The 26,688-nt window shown below is 36.9% G+C and overlaps 1 protein-coding gene across 1 annotated transcript in view; it reads right to left on the bottom strand.

Annotated features, from left to right (window-relative positions):
* Positions 1–8,680: 8,680 nt before the first annotated feature.
* The window catches only part of RARS2 (arginyl-tRNA synthetase 2, mitochondrial), a 443,458-nt gene continuing 425,450 nt past the window's right edge, over positions 8,681–26,688 (bottom strand). Inside the window, exons 11-13 of the mRNA XM_044075298.1 lie at positions 24,819–24,914; positions 9,152–9,212; positions 8,681–8,704 (exon numbers count right to left, since the gene is read on the bottom strand). Of these exons, the coding sequence (XP_043931233.1) occupies positions 8,681–8,704; positions 9,152–9,212; positions 24,819–24,914 (181 nt within the window). The remainder of the gene's footprint in view (positions 8,705–9,151; positions 9,213–24,818; positions 24,915–26,688) is intronic.

The raw sequence follows: 26,688 nt of genomic DNA, 5'->3' as shown, positions 1-26,688 counted from the left end.
CTTATAAGACCTGAGCAAGTGCAGGGCTTTAGAAAGAAAATAGAGTGATTACTTTGAGAGTTTGAACAGTTCTAAGGGAAAAAGTGAAGAGCAGACTTTGTGGAGCCTGGAACAGTTTAAACCTGTTTAGGCGGCGCTGCCCGACGCTGCTCAGTGCGCAAAACCACGCAAAAAGAGAGTTGTAGGGTTTTAAGAGAGAAATCAAGGAGTTTAGAATTGACCCAAAATGGCCAATAAAACTACAGCTTCTAGGTAGTAACCACTCCTCCAGGGACAGGCAGGCTGTTCAGTGTTAACCACTCCCGCTGGTGAACACAGAGACTTCCCTTTAGCCCAAGCAAGCACTGGCCTTCTAGAAACTTCCAAACAGTTCAGAACAGCAAATCTGTAACTGAACTTTCTTAACTTTCAGAAAGTGGGAAAAAAGCAAGATTTTTTTTTCTTTTTGTTGCAGTTTAAAGGTAGCAGAGATACACAAGCAGCAAAATAATCACAACAGTGCAATAAATGACCCCACACTTGAGTGCTAGGCCAAAATCAGGTAAAATGCAGTTTTGAGAGAAAAAAAAACAATTTTAAATTAAGTGCAACACAGGAAATGCAGTAAACAGGCTCTATATGTGTTCCAAGTACTATTACTGTTACAGATATAAACTTTAGCAAACCGGAAAATGCCAAAAGTAGGCATTTTCCCATCTATCTGCTGAAAAGAGAGGAATGGGTATTGGAAATTATTCAGGAGCTATTAAAGAAGATGAACATTTTTTTTCTGAAAATATAACTAGGGAATGGGATAAAATTAAAGTGGAGTTTAAAAATAGGGTGGAAATAAAAGAAAGGGAGATATTGTTAACAAGTAAAAAGAATTATTTAGAGGAACTGACAAATGTAAAAGTATTGCAGAATAGCAGAAATCTCACAAAACAAGAGGAGGAGCAACTGCAGAATGCTAAAAAGAAAATAAGGGATTACACCTTGACAATTTGCACGAGTTTAGAAAGATTGCTGTTAAGCAACTGTCCGTTGATAATAACTATAGAGCCCAAAAAATTTTAGGTACTCAGGCAACAGAAAGTAGAAAGGGCTGTTGCCAAGCTTAGGGAGCCTAGAACAACGAAAGGTAAATAGAGATCCTGTACAGGTATTAGAAATATTTCAGAAATTCTATGGAAGACTGTACAAGGCAGAGAAATAGGGAAATCAAGAAATGCTTATAGAAAAATTGAAAATGCCAAGGTTAGAGTTAGATGAGGCTCAATTACTAACAGCATAGTAGGAGATAAGAAAAAAATGTTTGACTATAACTAATCTACAGGAAAGTCTCCAGGAATAGATGATATTCCTGTGGAAGTTTGGAAGCGAGAAGGGACAAAATTATAAAGATCTGGAAGGTTTTCACATTATTTTAAGAGGAGGAGGAGTACCAACTTCCTGGAAGAAAGTGGTGGTAGCTGTAATACCTAAAGAGGGTAAAGATCCATCAGATCCAGCTTCATACAGCCCCATTTCAATACTAAATCATAATTATAAAGTGTTTATGTCTATAATGGCTAAGAAAATGACAAAACCGATGCCAAAATTGACAGATATGTATCAATGTGGTTTTGTGGAGGGGAGGGAAACATTTGACAACATTAACAGAACATTGATGATCCGCAGGGAAGCAGAATGTAAGAAAATACCACTGTTGTTGGCGGGTCTTTATGAGCAGGGCAATGGAAGCATTTGCATTCCCTGATAAAATTATAGGGTTGATTACAAGGACATACAAGGGATTGGAGGTGAAACAAAGTGGGTGGGGTCCTCTCTGATAATTTCTGCTTGAGCAGAGGAACCAGGCAGTGGTGACCTATTTTCCCTTTGTTATTTGCACTAGATTTATATTTAGAACCATCTGCAAAGAAAATAAGGGACTCAGAAACTCAAGGATATAATTTGTATAGTAGTCAAGAAAAGCTGCTTCTATTAGCAGATGATATTATTTTATACCTGACAAAACCAGTAAAAAATATTACAGTGTTGTGGAACATTTTGAGACAGTTTCAAGTCATTTTAGGATACAAAATTAATGAAGCTAAAACAAAGGCAATAGCGGTAAATTATGTACCCACACATGATCTGGTTCAGCAAAATCCATATTTATGGGGACATGATAAAATGAAGTATTTAGGCGTATGGATTCAAACTGTCTCCAGTATGGCCTGCTAAGGATATTTGGGAAGAGAGAGACTAAACAAAAGATAATACAAAAACTGAGAAATTGGATACTCTGTTATATGGATATGGACAGTAACATACAAGCAGTTAAAATGTTTTGGTCCCGTTAGTCTTATACACAGGTCAGACATTTTTATCAACCAGAGGAGAAGTTGTTGATGGCAATTAATAAAGAGCTGAAGGAGTTTATATGGGAGGGGAAGATGGCAAGAGTCAAGCAGGATAAGTTGATTTTTCCAACAGAACAAGATGGATTGGGATTACCCAATTTGAAGGGGTATTTCAGAGCTAAAGTCAATCCAGACCTGCACATACGGCAACTGCAAAGGCTCTAAAGTCCAAAGGCAAATTCAAAAAAAGCAGAGCCAGCACAAAGTGCGGTATCACAATTTAATATGCCAAAAAATACAGTACCATGGGTGAGGGAAAAAAGCCCCACACCCAAACCAAACCAAACCAAACCGGTTTCGGCTTAATAGCCTTCTTCAGTGTAAAAGACAAACAGCATACAAATAATGGGACAAAAAAAAGCCCTTTATATACACATGCACAGATACAAGACAACTTCCTATTGATTAATTAAAAATGCTCATTTAGACCAGGAGGAATAAGCCCCCCCAGTTTGATAATCCATTTTCTTTCTTTAACATTTAAAATAGAATGCCAACCAGATTTATCCCTACAATTCCCTGACATGCAATCTAATACAGTAAATCTAAATGAAGTAGTATTATGTTTACACGTATGTTTGAAAAGAGCATTGGACTGTCTTTTTTTTCTTTACATCACTTGCATGTTCCCCAATTCTAAGTTTGAGAGGTCTTGAAGTTTGGCCCATGTAAAAAGCGGATCATGGACAAGTGGCCAAATATATTACCCATCTTGTGCTGCAATTTGCCAAAAAAGAGATATTAAAGACTTCGGATGTATTTTTACTGGTACATTCCTTAGTTTTGTTCACCATGTAACAATGGGAACAATGCCCACAATGGACACATCCCACCAATGTGTCCTCCGTGACTGTCAATTGGATGGGAGAAATCCCCCTATGGCCAAATCTTTTGTAATGGACTTAAATAGAGAACCCAATGTATGGCCCCTGCAGAAGGAAAAAGAAAATCTATCCCCCAAGTATTCAGACAGTCTTTCCGCTGCCATTAGGATGTTCCAATGTCTATTGATAATGTGCATAAATGATTTAGTGTTCCTGCCAAAAGTAGTAACAAATCTCACCCTAGACTGAATATCTGGTAATTGTACTTTGTATTCCAATAATTTGGCCCTATCCTGTCTTGAGGCAAATTGGCAAGCCTTACTAATATCCCCTGGTTTGTAACCCTATCCTGGAACCAATGGATCATGCCCTTTCTAAAAACTCAAAGAGTTTTTTTTCAAAGAGTTGGAGTAAATCCTTCTGACCCTTAAAAACTGAGATTTTGGGATGTTCCAGATGATATGTTGTGGGTGGAAGCTGGTAGCATGCAAGAGAGAATTATAATGGAGAAATTTCCTATATACCTTAGTATCCAAGGTATTATCCAGATTTATACTAACAAGAACATCCAGAAAGGTAATTTCAGTCATATTGAAAGTAACCTTAAATTCAATACCCCATTTATTCTCATTTAGATAATCCACAAACTCTTGCAAGAAAATATCATCAGACTTCCACACCAACCAACAATCATCGAGGTATCGCCTCCAAATATCAATCTCGTTAATATATACATTGTGACAAGCATCATAAATCAACTCTCTTCCAGGTATGCCATGAACAGATCAGCATATATGGGCGCAAAGGAGGCTGCCATGGCTGTTCCATGTACTTGCCAAAAGCATTGATGTTGAAAATAGAATGAGTTTTTTATTAAAAGGTGTTCAGCCAGGCAAACAAGAAAGGTGTTAAAACCCAGTTCATACAATTCAGATTTATCCAGCCAATGTTGTAATGCTAACAACCCTGCCCAATGTGGGATGTTGGTATACAAAGAGGTGACATCCAGGGTACATAGAAGCCAATCCTGTTCTAGTTGCATTTCTGAGATAATACCCAAAAATTGGGTAATGTCCTGAATGCGAGCTTATACATAAGCCAACAGGGGTTTCAAATATAATGTCAGAAATTTAGAGAGGGCTTCAGTAAGGGAGCCCCTACCTGCCACTATAGGCCTCCCCGGTGGATTTTTGGGATCCTTGTGGATCTTGGGTAAAAGATAGAGATACTGTTGCTTAGGGTCAGGTACCTTAAGATGGAAAATGTCTGTGCTAGTGATAATGCCTTCCTCCTGAGCTTCATCTAGAAAGGTATCGATTTCCATTTTGAACCTCCTTGTAGAATCCAATGGCATAGCCATATAGTATCTACCATCCTCTGTTTCAATGCCTCCCCACAATAAGAAACCCAGTCCTGTATCACAACTGCTCCTCCTTTATCCGCACGTAGGATGACAATATCCCTGTTATTCCTTAAACTATCTATACATTTGTTCCTCTACCTTGGATAAATTGTTAGGAAAGTTCTTATATTCACAAGGATTAAAGTGTAGATCTTTAAGAATGTTAGATTGCAAAATCGATACAATAGGTGACATGGGGGGCATAAAAGTAGATCCACGAAATTTAAAACCCCTCTGGGTATTGGTTGAAGCATTATCAAAATATAGCCTTACATTTAGTAAGCGACAAAAATCCATCACGTCCTGAGCCAAGGTATGTTCAGGAACAAAAAAAAAAACGGGTACAAAGTTCAGACCTTTATTCAAGATATTTATTTCAGTATCAGACAGGGTTACAGAAGAAATGTTATGCACATTAATACAAGTATCTACCTTTGTCTCATCAGTTTGAGGAGCCCCTCCAAATTGCTTATTGACCTTGTGTTTCCTCCCCCCTCTCCTGATCCTGACCCCAAAGGGTGTTGCAAATTACTTCACTTGGGGTCTGGCGATACAACTATGTGGTTATCATCAACCTCAGTACTGGATAATGATTCATCCCCTGAAGTAAAACTAGAGGGATCTCTATTTCTTTTAAGAATGGGATTTGGGCCTTTTTTGTTTGTGAGTAAATGGTTTCTTGTCAGAGAACATAAATTTGACAATTTTGGAAATTTCAAAAGGTTTGCCTTTCTCATAGTCACCTAAACCTCTGTTGAATTTCTTCATCTTTTTCTCCTTAAGTGACTTTGCCAAGTCAAGCAGTTCACTACTAAGTTGATTCAGACAGGATGTATAGCAAGGTAAAGTCTCAAAAGTATTATGGTTCTGCAGAGTTTCAACTTCCTGAATGCCTTTTTGAACCATACGTTCATAACAGGCTGCTAAGTCATCCACAAAACCCATGGATGCCTGCTGTTGTACCTGTGTCCATTGTTCAGAATGTAGCTGGTCAACACTATGTACCAATGGTTGTAACTTAACTCCAAGTCCCCTGGGTGTAATCTGTTTATGTTGGTAGGCTTTAAAAAGCCGTAAATGCCAGACATTAGTCCTTAAATTTTTCATACTCTTACTCAGTTTAAAGAAGGCCACCTTACACTGGCTAGCTGGGTCATTATCTATAAAATTGTCTCTATTAGTTTAACTAACAGGTCCTAACCCAAATACCTCCAAATCATCCATATCGGATGATAAACCTTTGATAAGAGAAGCCAAGTCCATATCAAAGGTATATGTCGATCAATTAGCAGTCAACCAAAAAAATCTGAAGATCAATAAAGATGGTCAACCAGATCAACATATAATGGACAGGAAGACCAAAAACCCTTAAGTTAACACTTCAAAAGAGGGAATGGGGCACAAAGAATATATATATATCCACCAAATATCATTCTCTGCCTCAAACCATAAGGCCCACAATCATGTCAATATATTGAAACTAATATATTAGCCATTACACATGTATAGGCAAAAAACCAAGTAGGGAATTGTATATTCAATAATCCCTACTCCTGATAGGGTATCCGCCCCATAAAACTAATGTATAAAGCGATACAATAAGTAGCCCTTGTTGTGAATGACCATTCCGGTCCTGTACATCAATTATAGAAACCACACACAATTCTACGCATCACTAAGTTCAAAGACCAACAGGACCAAAATATATCAAAAGTGGGTCTATATTATAACATCGAATTCTCAAAACTTCAAATGTTATAACAAACTAGAAACCTCGAAGACTGACAATATCGAAGCCACGGAATATCAAATTCTTTCCCAGGGATAGAAATTGGTGGGCCGTTTCCACGACTTTACTATTTCCTCCACTATGGTGCGATCTTGGAGTTGGTATATTTAAGTAGGGGGGTGGGGTGGGGGGGCGAAGCTCCCCATATTAGAAACACTTTGTAGTGTTTGTGTGTTTCGTGTTATGTACTGGAACAGTGATTTTTTTCCCAGGGAAAATAATCGCTGTTCGCAGTCTTCGGGGTTTTTAGCTTTTGAGGTTTCCAGTTCGATGTTATAACATTCAAAGTTTTGAGACTTCGATGTTATAATATAGACCATCAAAAAATCGGGTCCCAAATATAATAAACCCAATAAATAAGATACTGATAAAGTTAAAGCAGAAACCTATATTTCAAAGTGGAAGTGGATGATGATGAAACGGGGGATGCTCTAGAAACAAGAAAGACTGGGATTTTGGATGCAGATCTTTAAGGAGAATAACAAAACTCATACAGAATATTATATTCATAAAGCAGCTGTAAGTATTCCAAGAACCAAGTCAACATGGGAATGGAGAAAGGAGATTCTGCTGATAGGGATGACTGCAATTAGGGATATAGAGAATAGGCAAGAAGGGGCTGGAATTTATTGGTGAAATCTGGCAAAAGAACCAAAGTACTGGGAGCAAATAACTGGACCAGGAAAGATAACAGAATGGGAAGACACCATGAATTTATTTGGGCTGCAGGTTACAGATTGCCTTCCTTATCAAGGATTGATACCAGAGTATAGGCAAACAGAAAGAAATAGGGGGTCCTAAATGAAAGACCATCACTGGTAGCATTTTTAGTAGAATCTAGAACAGAACCTGCAGTTAAAAAGAATAATCAGTACAGCATACAAAATATGATAAGAATCAATCAGAGGAGGTTAGATTGGGAAGAAAGACTGGATAAGCAATTCACCAAGAAACAATAGCGGGATGTATGTATGTCTTCCAAATATGCAACAAAATCTAGAAGATTTACAATTTTTGCTTGGAAATGTTTGCATAGATATTTTTTAGACCCCAAGTAGACTCCAGAGAATTTTTTTCTTAGGAAGACAGCAAATGTTGGAAGTGTGATGGGGAAGCAAGAGGTAAACGGGAACATATTTTCTGGGAGTGTAATGAGTTGGCAGACTTTAAAGATTTCATGCAGACTACTCTGTCAGAAATACTGGATGAGCAAATTTGTGCAACTAGGGAAATGATTTTTCTGAGCTATGATACAAAATCAGAATTGTCTAGATACAGTAAGGCCTTACTGAGTCTAACTATGGTGGCTGCCAAAAAGCAATTACTAGAAAATGGAAATAAAAATCTAAACCAACTGTACTAGAAGAAGTGAATATAGTAACAGAGATAAAACATCTGGAATTGGGATCTTTAAAAAACAGCTGGAGCAAATTACATAGGAAAAAAAGGGAACTGTGGGAACAATACATACAGGGGAGGAATGACATTTAAAAGAAGGCAGGATTTGAATCAGCTATGTAATGTTTGACTGAATGACTGGGTAGATTATAAGTGATGCATAATGTTTGTAACTAGGATTATGTCAATATGGTTTGTAATGTAAAATGATTGCTGCTGGGATTATGTCAATATGGTTTGTTTTCATTTATAAAAATGTATGATTGCCTATGTCATAAGTAATAATTTAATAAAATGTTTCTTGTTTAAAAAAAAAAAACATTAATGGACCATCATGTTGATCCCAGCAGTTACTGCCCTTTATCACTAGCATATTGCTTATGCTGATATATATCGCAAACTTATGCTGATATATATCGCAAACATTTCACACTATCTGTGTTTGGTGGCTAAGTGGAATCTATGACACCTGTGAAAGTCTCTGACATTATGCTCCTTTCTGAGACAGTAAAGGTAGAACAAGTGTGGATCCATGCTAGTGATCTGACAATCACCGTGAAAGTTAAGAGTGCTTAAGTTTGGCAACACACACACACACACACACACACACACACACACACACACACACACACACAGATCTGAATTGAGAAAGTGGCAAGAAATAATTGGGGTGAATGAGACTGGGAATGCCTTCCTACAAACTTTGAAGAGCTGGTGGAAGGACGCACAGACGGAAAGAGCTGTAGCAAGGCAAGGGTTTACATGGAGGAGTTGCCAGTCATTACCCACTGCAGAAGTACCCTTTTCTTGCAGTAGCATTTTACAGCTATGTTATATGAACTAATTTTTCAGAACTTGTACTTGACAGGCTGTCAAGCTACTAAGTGCACTCTGTCACTTTTCCCTAAACGTTATGAATACAAAAAGTTACTAGTACGTCATACCTCTATTCATGTCTGAATTGTTTACAGAGTCACTACATCTGTGCTGTGGTAATACAATTTAAAAGTAAAGCTGCTTGAAAACTTTCAGTTTACAGTCTAGCTGCTCCCATGGCAGAGATTTATTTTACATTTGTTGACCGGGCTAGTCTAACTGGATACATGTCCATTTTCAGTAGAGGCCCAGGGAGATAAACTCCAAAATTAAGGTAATGTAACAGGACTACAATTAAAAATAAAATGAACTGTGAATAGTACATTATTACAAAGAATGAATGCAAGCACCAATATAAGGTAATGTAACAGGATTACAAATAAAAGTAAAATTGTGAACAGTAAATTATTACAAAGAATAAATGCAGTTCATAGCTAAAGGGTGTCTTAATTACAGATTACATACAATTACTTACCACATAGATCATTTTATCAAAGCTGTACTTCTCCATTCTGTCTAATGCAGCAGCTACATCTCTGAAAAGAAGACATCACAAATTTAGTTTACTTTAATGTCTTACTTACCCCCATAGTTGTATTGTATAGTTACATATAAAGCAAAAGACTGAAGTATTAGAAACAATAGCAGCATGTTTTGCAAAATCACATGCAGACCTCCTAAACTGAGAATGCATCTACCTTTTCATTGTGACTTATTCTTTTATTCTTTGCAGACAATGGCATTAGGAAGTGTACTTGGTATATATTAATGCATACTTTATTTGTATACATCAGTGTATGTGTGCATTTTTTTCTGATTACTTATTGACTGACTGATTCTTAATTGGGTAGGTATGTTTGTAAATTTATACAGCTTGCTTACATGACAGAGCCAGTCCACTGGCCATTATCACCTTGCCAATACCTAACCTCATAGGGCACCTCCTGCCTCCATGGAAGGAAAACCACTCAGGCCCTGGGTGAATTTAGGGCACCCATCCAATCATCAAAGTTTGTATTAAAGGAAATGATGGCATCACTCTGTTTTATTTATCTATACTGCTTCCCCAATCCCACATAACCACAAGCTGTCTCCCCTTCAGCTTCTGCATTTGCTCATTCATGGATCCTCCTTACTGGTCATTTCCGGATGGACCCCCACCTTCTCAGGAAGCCAGTCTCAATAGTATTGTTCTACTAGGCCCAAGGAGCAAGAGATGCAACAGGGAGTAGTGAACATGTGAAACCTTGGAGAAATCATTCTTGTGGTGGCTGGTCAGTTGTTTTAAGTTGTTAAGTCAACTAAGTTCAATAATATCAGGATGTCATTATCACCGCTTTTTTAAATTTCTCCAAGCCTTTTTGGTTTCTATTACCATGACGGGAATGGACCCGATTACTAAGTCAAAGTATAATTAAAGTTCATTAAATAAGTATTGTTTCAGTCTTTGATGACAGCCAGAAGCGCTCTTCGCAGCACCTGTAATGTGCCCAGTAATGACTCATCCTGCAATTCATATGGAGTTACATGTATTGGTAACATATCAAAATACGATTGTAGATTATTTTTTATAAGACCTGTTGCTCCTACTACTATTGGAACCGCCTGGGTATCTTTCTTCTACACTGCTCTCGTTTCTGCCTGCAAATCCTGATATTTTATGACTTTGTTTGCCTCTGCACAAGACACTGTAGTCACTCAGTGTAACGAATTCAATGATCAATGCTACTTTTGTCTACCTTTCATGGACCACTAAATCTGGTTTTCTCGCATCTATCTTTAGAACTGTTAGTAATGGGTGATCCCATGTGATGTAGACTTCCATCATTTTCTAGGATGCTGTATGACTCATGTTTCCAGTGTTTTTCAGCTACTTCAATACTATAATGTTTACACAATCTCCAGTGCAACAGTCTTGCCACAATATTATGACTTTCAGTATACAGTCCTTCAGCCATTAGTATGTCACAACCAGCAACGAGGTCTGTGACCGTTTCCAATTCTGTTTTACAAAACCTACATTTGTCTGTTTCTCCCACGTTTAATGGACTTTGTAAACCAATATGTGCACAGACCACTATCTTGGGCCGCCAATACTAAACTTTCATCTTTTGGTTTGAATTTGCTTCTCCTTAACCATTCTTGCATTTGATCTCGATCAACAGGAGTTTCTTCCACTTGCAATTATATTTTTGCATTTTCCACATTTCTTGCCTTCTCATCTGATCCCGCACCTTATACATTCTTTCTTTTGTTTTTTTTTGGCACATTCAGTTTCTGCCTGATTTTTATCTACTTCTGGTTTGATTTCCATTACTGCTTGACGTAGATATACTTCTGCTAGACTAAGCAGGGAAGTCATCTTAGATTTATGCTCCTCATGTTTCAAAACTTTCACTACGTTTAGGTCCTGTGAGGTAAGCAGATATGTGTGCAATCCCACGATTGCAGCTCTCTACATGTAAATCAGTTTCAAGGAGGCCCATACCTCCTTCAGAATGGGGAATATATAATCTTGGTATGCAACGATTTTTATAAATCATTTGGTGAGCATGAAGCATCCTTCTTGTTTTCCTCTAGCCAACACATTTTGGGGCCAGTCAATCACTCCAAAACTGTAAGTTAGGACAGGAAGAGCAAATTGGTTTATAGTTTGAATTTTGTTAGATAGCAATGCTCTTTTCGGGATACAAGTCTTCTAAAATATTCCTAAGTTTTACTCGCATTTGTCCATGTTTTACTGTTGATCCTTCATCATTTTCCAAATATTTATACACTCCCTCTTGCTCAAGTTCTTTTACATCACATTCTTGTCCCAAACTGATGTTTTCTTGGTGCTGCAGTTTTCCTGCTTTAAAGGTTTCTTTTGCACACTTAGAGACCAGATGACATTTTTGTACCATCTGAAAAAGTTTTGACTACTTGCAGTTGTGCTTGCAGGTCCTCATCTAATGAGCATACAGTTTTAAATCACCGACAAAGAGAAGATGAGAAGTCTATACACTTTGTTGTTTTCTAGGAGCCATGGCCTAATCTGTTAAGTAGACAGCTTAATGGGTTACAGGCAAGACAGAATAGTAGACGTGACAGGGTGTCACCCTTGAATATCCCCCTTTGGATTTTTATCCCTGGAATAATTTGTCCTTTATCGTGGCTTAATTGCAAAGTGGTTTGCCACTGTTTCATGGTCACTGTAATGTAGCTGATCAGTGCAGGACGCATCTTATACATTTTTAAGCACCCTTTTATCCATGAATGTGGGATACTATCAAATTTTTTTTTGTAGTCAATCCATGCCATACTTAGATTCTTCCCCGTTTTACAGTTCACCATTATGACTTTAACAACAGATGATCCTTTGCTCCATATGACTTTCCTTTTATTGCCATGACTGAGTTTTCTTCTAAATGACTATAAACTCTGCTGGCATCAATTCTGGTGTATAGTTTATACGTATTTGGAAGGCAAGTTGCTCTATAATTTTTAGGGTAGCTTGCAGGTTTCACTCTTAAGTAGGAGCATTGTTTTTCCTGCTGTTAGCCAGGTTGGTGTCTGTTCAGGGGTGCATATAAATAGTTCTTAATCATGGCTAAATTTTCATGCAAAGATGTTAATACTTTTAACCAAAAGTTAGGTACTGCATCTGGGCCTGGTGTTTTCCAATTAGATTTTTTTAACTTTGTTTCAATCTGTTACTTCATCCCATTTCATATCCTGTACCTCTGAACTTCTTACAATTACTTCTTCTGTCCATTTAGCATCTTTATGGTCCACAGGATCTTCATAAATGCTTCTCCAAAATGTATCTATTTCTTCTTTTTTGGGTGATGTTTCAATTCCTTTTACCTTGTTTCCCCAATTCTCTATAAAACTTTTTGGGGCCATCAATAAATTGCTTATTTTATACTATTCCTTTATATTTATCTCTCATCTTCTAAGTTTTTCTGCCTGTGTTGATATTTTTAGTTTATTGTCTTAACTGCTTTATAGTTTTCTGTAGTCAGTACTTTAATGATGTTATCTGATTTCTCTCCTTCCCTTCCCTTACTACCCTGTGTTCTTGTGGTAAAATGTTATCTGTTATTAATTTAGCTGCACAATAATATACCCTGTTTACTTCTGTTATATTGCATGGATCTCTATGGACAGTCCTTATTACTGTGTTCATTTGTTTAATCAAACTTCCGGTTTTTTGGGTTTTATTGACCTTCTTCAGTCTATTTCTTTCATCAGTCTTGATACGTTTATCTCTATTAAATCAAGCACCTCTTCTCTTGACTCATTTTCTTCTAAACTGAGGGCATATTTTTGTTCCCCATTTTCTGCAGGCATTCTGTAGACAGTTCTATAGCATCTTCCTGTGGCACATTCTCTTCAATTTCATCCTGTGTCATCCATTGCTCTGTCATATGGGGAGTCACTGGCCTATCACCCCTCAACATTGACTGCTTCAGAGTTGTCAGTTTCCTGTTCCTTCCCTTGCTATCTAGCTTCAAGTAAACGTTTATCCTGGTTTCCTGTGGAAGGCTGCAAAATAACTTCATATGGCAACTGAGCAGTTGTTTCCTTTTCCATGGTTTCTCTTTAATTTGGATTTCTATTGCTCTATCCTGCTATAGTGCTTTCTGAGTTAGATTTTCTACACTGAATCCTTCATTTTGCAGGTATTCCATAACCTCAGTTTCCATTTCTTTATCTTCTCCATTACTAATCTTTTCTGTTTTTCCTCTCTTGTCTTATTTTTTGTATTGTAAAGTTTTCTATGTCTGGATTCCTTTGCCTGTATTTCTCTTCAAATATCTTTGGTGCTGCTCTTTTTGTACTGGTTAGTTTTGCTTTCTCCTTTGCATAAATATTACACAATGTTAAATCCCTTTTTCTTTCCCATGTCCATATTTCTTCTTCAGACGTCTCCTGATCTTTCTGTTTCTCCTTACTTTGGGGACTCGTTTCACCATGCTGTGATGTAACCTGTGTTAGAGCTTCTACATGAAATCCTTCACTTCGCAGGCATTCCATATCTTTAGCTTTATTTTTTTTTTATTTCTATTTTACTGATCTTCTTTTCTGCATTCCCTCTTTGTGATATTATTTGCTTTATTGTGAAACTTTCCATATTTAGATGCCTTTGCCTATATTTCTCTTTGAATATCTTTGGGGCTGCCTTTTTTGGGTCTATATTAGATGAACGAAAGTTCATCTTAGCGAACGCTCACATGAGCGAATATTGTGGAACTCGAAACTGCAATTGTGAGATCGCGGTACAGTGAGGATAGAAATATTTGCCCTTTCCTCACTGTAGTGCGATCTCGGAGTTGGAATATATATTTAGGGGGGTGTAGGGAGTGCAGCCCCCCACAATTGCAGTTTTGAATACCTGGAAATTCGCTAAGATGAACTTTCATTCATCTAATACAGACCCCCTTTTCTGAGTTGATTAATTTGGCTTTCAACTTTGCATAAATATTGCACAATATCAAATCTCAAAATCTTTCTTTCCCATGTTCATATTTATTTTTTATACTTTAAAAAAATCTCTAGGTTTTGTTTATATTTTCGCACTTCCTCAGTTGCTTCTTTTTCCAAACAGATCAAAGTTTCTTGGTCTATATAATATTTTTCACAAATCTGTTGTATTTGTGAACACACATTTTTATCTGAGGCTTCTAACAGTTTTTCTTGTGGAAGTATTTTTCTTTACTCAAATTTCTCTCAATCTTTTTTGTATATCCTGTGTCTGGAAATTATGGGCTTTTTTGCATAATAGTAACAATACATAATTTCTTTCTTATTCTCAACAGTCCACGCTATCATTTTTATGGCTCCTTTTTATGGCTCCTTTTTGGCCTATCAGTTTTTGTGATTTTTGTGGACTGCTACTTCCTTCTACAATAAGGGGGCATCCTCCTCCTGGGCCTGGCCTAGCCCTATTGTAAGAATGTTTCTGTATTTTGAGGATTCTACACTGTCATTTTTTCCATTCCTGGCACAAGTGCACCTATCAGGATTGGGCACTATTTTTTATCCTGGGCCTTGGTATATGCTATATACAATACAATCTATATATCAGAGTCGTCTTGGTGAGATTTTGTGAAAAACAGGGACCACCTAGTGAAGGTACTCACCAAGACTTGAGGATGAATTCAATTTCAGCAATACTACTATCCTTTGCTTGCTGACTCATCTCTCTATTCAGACCCCACACCCTCTGCATTAAAAACGAGATGTCCACAGAGGCTCCTGGTAACCACCAAATGTTGCCAATGCATCAGGTTATCCCTCCCCTGGAATAGGACAGCTCAGCTGGCCATTAGCTGCATTATCCCATCCATCCCCACCACCGACCCTACTAACAGCTACAGTCCATTCTCAAATTACAGTTGCTAACAGCATAGCTGGACAGCCTGCATCTGTGCTATCATACTGGCAGTTATCACCCTGTGTTACCTATAATGTACGATTCATCCAGATAATGGGGAAGCCTTGAATAACAAAGTCATGTCTCCAGTGTGTATTACTTGTTGGTATGGATTGATATCTGTAGCTTTAGTGTTTGAGGAGCCATTTGTTTTGTAGAAGTGTAGGAGGTTAAAGCAGGTTGGGTCCTTAATACCACAGAATACTAGACACAAATCACTGTGTAGTAGACTACAAGAAAACAGAATGAGATGGAGCTTCAGGACTGCCTTGGTAGAGGAGAGGCTTTAGTCCAGTGATCTTTTTAGTTAGGAGTCACTGGAGTCTCTCTACCTGTGTGATGTGTTTGGATATAAAAAGAGTATTACATTCTATAACTTTATCAGGGCAGACTATAGAGGAGTGGTACTTTCACTTGAAAGAAACACCTTTAGTTTTTAGTTATGTTAAAAGGAATTCCTGACTTCTCTTGCTGTGTGTGTTCATCAGAGTACAAGGATGTGTCTTTAAAGGTGCTGAGATTTCCGACAACATATCAGTTTGGAGTGGTGCTGCTGTCTGTAGTGTAAATTACTGTTTACATTTGTTTACAAAAGGTGACAATGCTACAGTACTTTGCATTTGTATTAAGTCCCTTTCTAACATAACACTGATCTGCATGCTTTAGACTTTGCTGCAGTACCACAGTGCTGGATGCGGAGTTAACAGCAGCACTCATTTTGCAGTTATCAGCAAATATATTTAGCAATATTTCTTGGTAAGCAGTTTGAAGATTTGAAAAGTAGATACCAAGTAGAAGGGACCCCAACACTGGTTAACTGACCATGTCAGCCATGGTTTGGGCTTTTGGAGCAAAATGACAATAAACACATACAGGCTATAACTGTCAGGCATTAACAGATGTTGTCCTAACCAGTACATTAATCGATTTTGATTCCATGTAGCACGGCCAATTTTTGAAAAAGACTCCTATCACTAGACCATAAGGGGAGGCTCTATTTAGCAAGCCAGCATCACTGTTGTGGTTCTTAGGGAATACTTTGGTGGCCTAATAGCCTAGAATGTAGGGTAGGACAGCATCTTGGTTTGAAAATTTTGAAAGACAAAAGTGTGGTTTGCAGGTCACTGGTAAGTAGCAAGTCTTCAAGACAGTCAAAATTGCTTTGCCAGGGATGGCCTGCACCTCTCACTCCAGGGCTTCCGTATACTAGCCAAAACTTAGTCCACCCACTGTACATTTTAAAGCAATGTCAATCTTCTAAACCATCCAACAAAATGAAACAGAATCCAAACAGTATCACGGTATTGCTGCTCAATGTTAGGAGCCTAAAGAAGCATCATCACAGAGACCTTGTTCAAGACTTTTAAAAGCACTCTATCAGTGCTGGGTTTTACTGCCCATTGATTATACAGGCCTATAATATTAAATGGATACACTGAAGGCAGAGGTATCTCTATGTTCTCAAAAAAAATCTCAGCTCCTGAATCATTAGGCAAAATAATGACCTGGAACTTCTCCACATCTAATCTACTACAAACAACCCCTATCTTGTAATAGCTAACAATAAGACTTCCTCTATGACTCCCTCAACCCATACTTCCTACCTAACCAGTATGATGCCCCTGTGTATTAAGCCAACCGCCATTCTCCTAGGACATTTAAATGATCCCTCCATAAACTGTGAGAAGCATATGTCCTCATACACGCAATCCAGTGATTTCTGGATATCATCAATACAAATTCTCTGGAACAGTTAGTCCATACCTGAACCAGGAGCAATAAAATGTTGGACTTGATACTTACCAATATAGAGCTGATCTGCTCCCCACCAATTATGCACTTACAGAAATCATGTTACTACGAAAGCATACTATCGTAATTGGTTGGAATGGTGGGTGACATTTAAAAATATATTTAAATGGCAAAGAAAACCAGAATGATAGAAAAAGAAAGATATATTGAGATATATAAAAATGCTTTTGAAAACCTAGAAAAGAATAAAGGAGACAGTATTATGATAAAAAAAATTATACAAAAGAAATTATGAAAAAAATCAAGAATTTGTAGATACTTATTAAAAGGAAAAAAAGGAAGAAATGTCAGCATATTCAAGTAAGATTGTGAAAGAAGATTAAGAAGATAGTAGTGTAATGAGAGAAATAAAAAATAAGGAAGGATAGGTAGAAAGAAAACACTCATTATGGAAACTGTAGTTTGTTATATTATTCTGTTATTGTATGAGGACATATGCTTCTCACAGTTTATGGAGGGATCATTTAAATGTCCTAGGAGAATGGTGGTTGGCTTAATACACAGGGGCATCATACTGGTTAGGTAGGAAGTATGGGTTGAGGGAGTCATGGAGGAAGTCTTATTGTTAGCTATTACAAGATAGGGGTTGTTATATTATAAAGATCTGTTGCAGTCTGTGATTGCTATTCCTAAGATGTTTTTCTATAATACATATATTTCATGTCTTCTCCTCATATGCATTAATTACTAATTGAAACAATATGTATCTATGTAACATGTATGTAACTTACTGTCAATGTGGAGCTTTTCTCCCCGGGCCTCGGCTGAAAATGGACATGTATCCAGTCGGACCATCCCGGTCAACAAATGTAAAATAAATAAATAATAAAATAAATTATATGGCAGGAACGTTTAAAAAAAAAGAAAGACTATAATAAAATATGGAAAGTAAAAAAAAAATCAGATTAAGTAAATAAAGAAATTGAGAAAGATTACTATGTATGAATTAGGTAAAATACTTTGACAAGTAAATATAGATTCAGCTGCAGTTCCAGATAGAATAGGATATGATATATATAAAACTTTAATGGAAAGGTAAAAAGAATACTTGTTAAAAGTTTAAATGAATAGCTAAATGGAAGTTTTTGTTATAAGGAATTGTTTAGTGGAATATTAACATGTATTTGTAAAAAGGGTGAAAATGAGGATATGAAAAATTGGAGACAAAAAAACAATAAATAATACAGATAAGATTGTTATGAAGATAATTCAACAAAGATTGGAAAATAAATTAGAAAATATACGGAAGAAATTTTACATGGTATGAAAGGAAATGAAAGGATGTCAAGAACTGCTAATGATAGGGAAACTGTGGATAATATTTTATATAGAAGAGATGATGTAAAACTTAAGGTAAGTGATATCAATAAATCTTTTGGTTCTATACAGCAAAAGATGTTAAAGAAATTAATGGCAGCATATAATTTTAGTCATAACATTTAAAAAAGTATTATAATGGCAAAGAGTAATAAAATGAGAATTCTAATAAATGGTTGCTTAATGAGGAATGGGATATGACAAGGATGTCCTATGAGGGGTATATTATTTACTTTAGTAATAAATATGGTAATAAGTAAGGTGAATTGTAAAATACAAAGTATGCAATGCAAACGTGTAGATATTCCAGTCTGGATGACATAAGCAGTAGATTGTTTAAAAGAAATAGGTAAATAAGTATAAAAGTAAAGGTTTGGGGGATATGATAAAGATAGAAGGAATACAATTTACGATGAAAGAAATTTCAATATTGGAATAAATTCTGATAATAAAACAGTAAGTGGAACATAATAGGAAGATGTGTTAAATGAACTGAAAAAAATTGTCTCTGGAGAATATATAGATTCTCTTAAAGAAAAAAAGCTAATTTGATAAATTCAGTATTAACAGGAAAGAAAGCATATTTATCAAGTGTGTACATGACACCAAGAATGCATGAAAAATAAATAGAAGTTATTTTTATGCTTACTTGTGGTTCTAGATGAAATCCACTAAAGAGATGAGTATTATATATGAACAAAAATGAGTGGAGACTAGGACTATTAAATCCAGTAGTATTTGTAACCTCATTAAATTTGTATGAAGTGTTGAGATGAATAAATAAGAAAATTGAGAAATTAGTAGTAAGACTGTTTAAGTATGAAGAAAATTGAGACATAATAAGAAATAACAGACAAAAATAATGTATTAATGAAGAAACAGAAAATGATCAATGAAAAATAAAAATGTGGAAGATAAAGATTAATGAGAAAAATTATTGGAAAACATGGTATAAAATATAATGGTACAACATTACTGTGTTAATCCATGGGAAAACATAGCATAAATAAAGATTACAGCTATAAAAGAAAGAAACAAGTGGTGCAGTAATAAAGCAGAACGTCAGGATTTTCTATGGAGACTGGGAGTAAAGAAATTACCAATAAAATCAAATATGCCTTACAAAAAGAAAAGTGAAATAATACATCTGTATTGTGGTTAAGAAGAAGAAAGTACAGAAAAAGAAGTTATGTACTTACCATAACATTACATCTGTGTTATCCATTTTCATTCTTGCTCAAATGTTAGCTTTATGGGTTTGGAAGGACCTTCTCACCCATTTCAACAACAAAAGTCAAACAACTAATAAAAAGAAGAAAGGTTTGTTTGTTTTCTTTAAATGAGGAGAAAAGATAAGAAAAAGAAAGTCAGAAAATACCATGAATGGTAATAACGCTACACCCAAGTGTACAACAGGAAAGAGGGGAGAAATATTACCAAACAATAGCATAAGACATATACAATACTGTATGATGGTAAGGGAACAAGTAAATGAGTAAAATATAAGTTATCAAAGATTTTACTCCAAAAAACAGCACTTATCTGCAAAACCTGAGAGCTAAGGCTGACCAAGTATTTTCATGAAAAGAGGCAAACAAGATTGGGAGTATGTTAGGGGTTGGTGCATTATGGGTAAGACAGAAGCTTAAGAGCTTTTTGGTTACCACGAGCTTTAGTAATTGCCAAGTCGGACCTGAATCCGAAATCGAACCCATATACCAAACAGCTGAGGATAGAATGAAAATTTACACCAGAACATGTTTTTCTGAAATGTGAAAGAGTGGAAGAATTATCGGAATAATTATGTGAAGAAAATTTTTTGGAGAATTAAAAACAGTAGTAACATAAATATGGATATGATGGAATTTGGATATTATAAGAACAAAAAGAATATGAAATAAGAACTGACAAAAAAGTTATTTTATGTAATATGAATCATTTAGAATGAGTGAATAAATGAGATTATCTTTAATGGAAAATGGGTATTGTCAGTAATATTAAGAAAAATCAGATGGTGGCTATAGAAAAAGGAGTGGGGGGGTCTAGTTTGAAAAAATGTAAATATTAAAAAATAGAATATAATGTATAAGGAGAAAATTATGCAAATAATGGAGTACATTTTGTAAATGTGTAAATATGTACAGAACTGTATAAAAATCCATCTATCCATCCTCAACCCCTTTTCACATTTTGCACACGGGGTCGGGGTGTCACTTCAGCAGTGACAATCATCTTGAGCCAAAGTTTACGCCACTGCATGGGTAGTGTCATGTAAATAGCATGTAAATAAAGGAGCCCTACTCTGTTCAATAGGTGCCACGAGATCTTTTACACCCACCTGAGCTACCACCAACTCAAGCAAATGGGGCCTCTGTTTAACATCTCATCAGAAAGATGATACACTCAGGAGTGCAGCACCCCCTTATACTGCATTGCAGTATCAGTAATCACTCTATCTGGTGTAGGAATAGAACTCATAGCCCTCACCAAAAGCAAGTGTGATACCGGTTGCATCACTGACTCTGCAATGTCAGTGCTTATGCCTGAAAGGGATGCGTAGTAAATCATCCACCCTGTCACCTTTGGCATTCTCAAGCTGGAGTGAACTATGAACTCATTTTCTGAGTTAAGAGGTCCATATGCCAAAAACAATCTGATTGTTTTTTTCTTTACTAGATCCAGATGGGAAAACCAATGCTGCCTCAGCCAGCCAGTATGCGGTTATTAAAATAGCATTCTGACCTGTTCTTCTTTACCTGTTACAATGCCATAGAAAGCAGTAGTATGGAAGGGAAGGCATACAGAAACAGACAAGCTCATTTAGTACAGAAGGTATCTGCTTCTCAGGTATTCACTGCTGGAATCCAAATGCCGTATCTGCTTAGCTGTCTGTCTTCTGAAGAAAATGTCTATTCCTGGAAATCTTCAACCTGTGAACTATGTTTAGAAATACATCACTTTTTAGCATCCACTAGTATGGACCTGCTTCTATTCAGCTCAGCTGGCATGCCAATGTACTCTCCAGGGATGGAATGCACATTGTCCCGAAGCTCATGCCTGACGCCTGGTCTAGCTCCTATATTTATACAGCTAATGTTCACTGAAAGTGTGAATAAGTAACTCTGTTTTTTGATGTACCACATCATTGTAGTGTTGTCCATTTGGATGTTAAAGGTTGCTTGTTTCAAAATAGGCTTGAAAGCCTTGATAGCTAGAATCACTGCCATCATCTCCTTTACGTTGATGTTTCCCCTTTGTGGCCCTGTCTCAAGTCTCCTAAATCCATTATGTCTCCCAGATGAGCTTATGATTAGTGTCTTAAGATTCCAAAATTAACTTGAAGAGCACACTTAGACTGTAACATCTTTTCAGATGCAGGGGTATTGCAGTAGATGAGTATACTGACACCACCTGATCCTTCGGTATCACTGCAATTTTCTCATATACAATCCTGGGAAGTAAATAATCTGAATACAAGACATTATGTAGGCCCAAGACCCTGAGAAACTTTCTTGCTGAGCTCTGGTTCTGCTCAAAGATTGTCTTGAAGTAATTGGGAGAGAAACTGAACCACAGCTGAGGGAAAGAAGACTCTCTGCTGTTCCATGCTGAGCACTGCTGCTAGAAACAGCACTTGTCTTGACAGTGAAAGGTACAACTTTGAGAGATTTAGAAAGAGCCCCAAGGACTAGAAGCAATTCAGACTAAACTCTAGAACCTTCTGAAAGCAGTAATACAGACATGGGTAAATATGAACGCCCTCTGTACAGCAGAATGTGATTACTAAAAATAGGAACTTTATGAAGATAGGAACTTTATGAAGCCTTTGGCTGCAGTAGTCAAGTCAAATAATAAGGAGGTAAACTGCTAGTAGCCTCCCCCCTGGCTTTAAAGCTGAGAAATCAATTATTTGTCTACCCTGTCTATGGAGATATGGAGTTGGGCATCTTTTTAGTCTAGAGCGACCATGCAAGTTTGCAGCAGCAATAAAAGCAGAAGGTTTTACAAGATTAGCATTCTGACTGCTGGGAGCTACAAGAAAAGACTATTCTTAACACGTAAAAAAATAGGCCTCCATGTCCCTTATTTTCTTGGGACCAGGAAAGGTCTGGAATAAAATTTTGGAAATTTCTCTTTTTCTGGTACTGCCTCTATAGCTCATTGCTATAATAATTTTTTGTTAGCAAGATGGTGACATAAAAACACTTGATACTTGGAAACCAGGAGAATGTCTAGAAAATTGAGGCTTCTTTTCCAAAAATGCAAGCTGTAGCCCTGTTTTAATATATACAGTGCAGGACACAACAGTACTGCATGACTGTTCCTTGCTATACAAAATATGGGGAGGGGGTGCAAGGTAGGCACGGCGTGAGGGTTGAAGTGGTATTTTGGAATAAGGAATGTCTTTGTTGAGTCTTAGCCTTTTTTTTTTTGGCCATCCAAACCAAAGGGTATAAAGGTCACACAAGCAAACCATTCAGTAAAAACTGCAACAAAGACCCTTCTATGAAGGATATCCCCAAATAAGACATCATCTGGAGATGATGCAGAAAATAAGTTCATCCAGCTCTGATATTAATGTATATGAATTGCTCATGGTAGATAGTGCTCCTTACCTTTTCGCAGAGGGCACCCTCAACACTGAAAGCTCATCACGGGCTAGTTACCTGTACTTCAAAAAAATCTACAAATTCCTGGGTCAACTTCAGGATTTAATAAGAGGTAACAAGGAAGTGGGGGATAGGGAAGGCATGTTCAGCCAAGGCAGTCTAAGGCTAGCTAGTTTGTGTCCATTTAAACGTAAGCACCTTATGCCTGTGTTTAGAACTGTGGTTTGCCTTACAAGTCTCCATTTATGGGCAAACACTCAAGACCCAAATATGGTCTTCTAACACCTTCTCACAAGCAAAAATCATGAGGATATTAGCCTCTCCTTCACTGATAATACAGGTTCTGGAAATTGGAATCCAAGGCCCAAGAAGATGCCTCAGGACTGACAGATGGCAAAGGGGTTTCACCTTGTGTGGATGTACTCCACCTCAACAGGATAGAGGCCTCTGGAGGGGATATGTCAGAGGTTTCTATAGTAGCTGATGTCAGATATGTGGGCTGTGAATGCACCTCACCTACTCTGTTACCTCTGAGTCTAAGGCAGCTATCCATCTCTGACATTATGTCATTGGCTTCCAGACTTGTCTTTTCCCTTGACCACTTCTCCTTGTACTTATTTTTCTTATGTGGGAGTTCAGAAGAAGAGCTGGCAGATGACAAGGCAAACCAGAAACAAATGTATACTTCTCTTCCAAGATAACTACTCCTAGAAAGATTCTACCAAGCATGTTAAGGTCCTTTGGAAACCCTTATGAGGGATTGCTTTCCACCTAATGCACACAACTTTTGTAGAGATGGTAATCCAACACTATCTGTTAATAATAATGAATCTAGTTATGGAAATATACAAAATGTGTATGAATTTTTCCCCAGTAGGGTTCTTATAAGAAACACTGGAAGCAGGTTGAACTGACCTGATGATATAATGAAGACTTATGGCTGTTCATCAAACTGCAGCCACAAAGATCTAAAGTTGGTGTGGTCCAATGTTCTTTTATAACACCAATGTCCTGATGTCTGAGTGCTAGAACATCTGATAAGCCTAGAAGAGAAAGGGTGAGGAGCTCTGGAAGTCAGACCTGCTGTCAGGCTTCTGAGGGAAGGAATCTTAACAGTCAATATAGCAATAGTGGATTCTACAAAGAACATCATCCTATACCCATAGATAAATCCCTACAAACCATAGTGGCTGCTTAGATTGAGGGCTGTCACATCCAGTAGGAAGAGGAACCTAACACTATATCCTTAAATGTACTTTATTATGCATCCTGTCTACACTCACTGTGTATCCTAATAACTTTGAACAAGCAGAAGTCTCAAGCTCAGGTCAGATGCCTCTCAACCAGTTAGCACAAGAAATCTGGACAAAGGCCCAAAAACAGGGACAGATTTTAAACTTTGCTCTTATAAACTTAAAAAGTTGTCTGAATAGCATGATTTGTGTTAGCATGCATTTTCTGGAGGATATGAAGTCTGAAACTCAAACACACGTCATTATTTAGCAACTTCAATCCTCAGTGATTTGCCAAAAAAAAACAAATTCTATTAGGAACAGATCAAAAATACTGAGCAAAAATCTGGATATTCTGTGAAAATCTGGACAGCTGAGAGGTGTGCTCATTATGCAAAAGAACTGTCATTAAGTTATTACAGATCACAGATTTGGAAATGTACGGAAAATGAATTAAACAAATCAAAGACCTTAGAACACTCACCAAAATAATCTATACAATCAGAGGAATGGCATTTAGCTATCAAAGTTCTACTGTCTCGAAAGTGAAATTATAACTATGATATGAAAAACCAAACCATCAAAGTATGTTAGAAGTGGGTCAAGACTAAGGAAGGTGAAATGTGATACTACATAGTAAAACAACAATAATGGATACTGGTGGAAGAAGGAAAACAAAAGGAACATATGCTGCAATACAAGAAAACACAATGATGCAAACTTCCAAACACCAGTATCAAAGAATGAACATACCTTGCAAAGTAGAGGGATGTGCCATCACTTCGTAAGACAGTGGCATAAACTGACAAGTCTCCTGCTTCTGAAAGATCCACAACAGTGGTCCCACTACTGTTGAAAGAAGTTAAGGAAAAAAAAAACTCAGTCTGCAAAGGATGAAATACATTTTTACATGTTTCAAAGGCATGTCTGTATACTCATCATTATCACAGATGTCTAAGTGTTAGCTTATCATTACTGATATTTATCCCTCCTTGCAGTAACTTGAAAAACAGGCAAGACTCACCTTACAGAGAGCAGAGTATAAAGAAGGCACAAAACAGCAGCTGAACTGCATGAAAGTCTAGAAGTAATCTGCACCTGATGCGTTAGCTGATAAAAAGGGTGACTGATGAGTCCTGTTTGCTAGTGTGTTCTCATCATATCAGAGCTCACTGTTAAACTCAGGTCAGATAGTGATGACTCTTTCTAATTAATGTTTTCGCAACTGTTTAGCTTCACTCAGTACTCTTCTTTAATACAGCCCAATGACAGAAGAGAACAGAAGCTGGTGATAAACTGGCACTGAGTAGAGAAGTAACTTGTCAAATACCACTAGGGTTGCAACCTTTACAAATACCCAAAGTGGGACATTTGTGCTACAAACATCAGATTTTGCAGGGCAAAACATACCCACGGCCAGTACAAAGGACAGAACTTCAGTTTTTTGCCTGAATAAAACTCTATTCTTGTAGCGTTTTAGTTCCTTATTCTGTTTCTTATAACATTTAGGTGTTTCAGATACAGAATAACTGTTTTATGCAACTATGACATAAAATATAGAAAATAATTTTGTCCTAAAATCTCAGGACATTTGCCATTTTTTCACATTTTTTGCAGGACACAACTGCCCAAAGAGGGACTGTCCCTCACAAAGTGGGACAGGTGGTAACCCTAAATACCACAGTGGAAATTGTGTTTCAAGCATTAGCCTTACTCTGCAGTTACACATTAACCTTGACTCTCTGTTCTGAAACTGCTCAGCTTTTCAGGACAAACAGGAAGCTTCTCATGCCTTGTTGCAACGGATACCTCTCAAATGTCCATGATTTTGCAGACTGTCTCAGATTTTGCCTCATATTTCTCCCCAGTCTCTCAAAATTTTAATTATCTTGTAAAACACCGAGGATTGCAGTCCATCAATAATGCCAAGCATTAGAGTTTCATAATTCTTATCCCTCACAAAATGCATATTGATGCAAAATCTGTTATCCTATTAACTTTAGATGTGAATTAGAGTAGTATTTAAAAACTGACTCTGATTTTGGGCCTTTGCCTCCCATTATTTTTGACTCAGACGCATGTTTAACACACAACACAAACTATATATATATATATATATATATATATAGATATATGTATTTTATATATATATATATATATATATTATATAATACATATATGTGTGTGTGTTTTTATATATATATATATATATATATATATATATATATATATATATATATTTTTTTTCTTTGTTTTGTGTGTGTGTGTGTGTGTCAGAAAGGGAGACCAACCAATTGTGTTCACAATTTATTGTACTCATGCTCTCAGCTAAAATCATGCAGTACAAAAATGTTAAAACAACCTGGCAGTCTGTGCTCCACTTCTTTATCACCTTTGCACATAAACTGCTATGTACAGATTTGGTCCTTTTAATTAGGAGTCAACTTGTCTAATGACCTTCTGTTGAGTTTGTTCTCTAATAAGGTGGCACATCTTGAAATTTTCTGATGGGGGAGTGGGTTGTGCCACCTCCCTTTGAGTCAAATCTCTTCCAGGAAGGGAAGCAAACCGAACAACATGGTTTTCAATCAGCTGACTCCTGGTAAGCAGACTTCTTCACTGT

This window comes from Protopterus annectens, chromosome 1.part0 (assembly GCF_019279795.1).
Source record: "Protopterus annectens isolate FY-2018-M chromosome 1.part0, PAN1.0, whole genome shotgun sequence".
Taxonomy (NCBI): domain Eukaryota; kingdom Metazoa; phylum Chordata; order Ceratodontiformes; family Protopteridae; genus Protopterus; species Protopterus annectens.
This window is presented reverse-complemented; position numbering and strand designations above follow the sequence as displayed.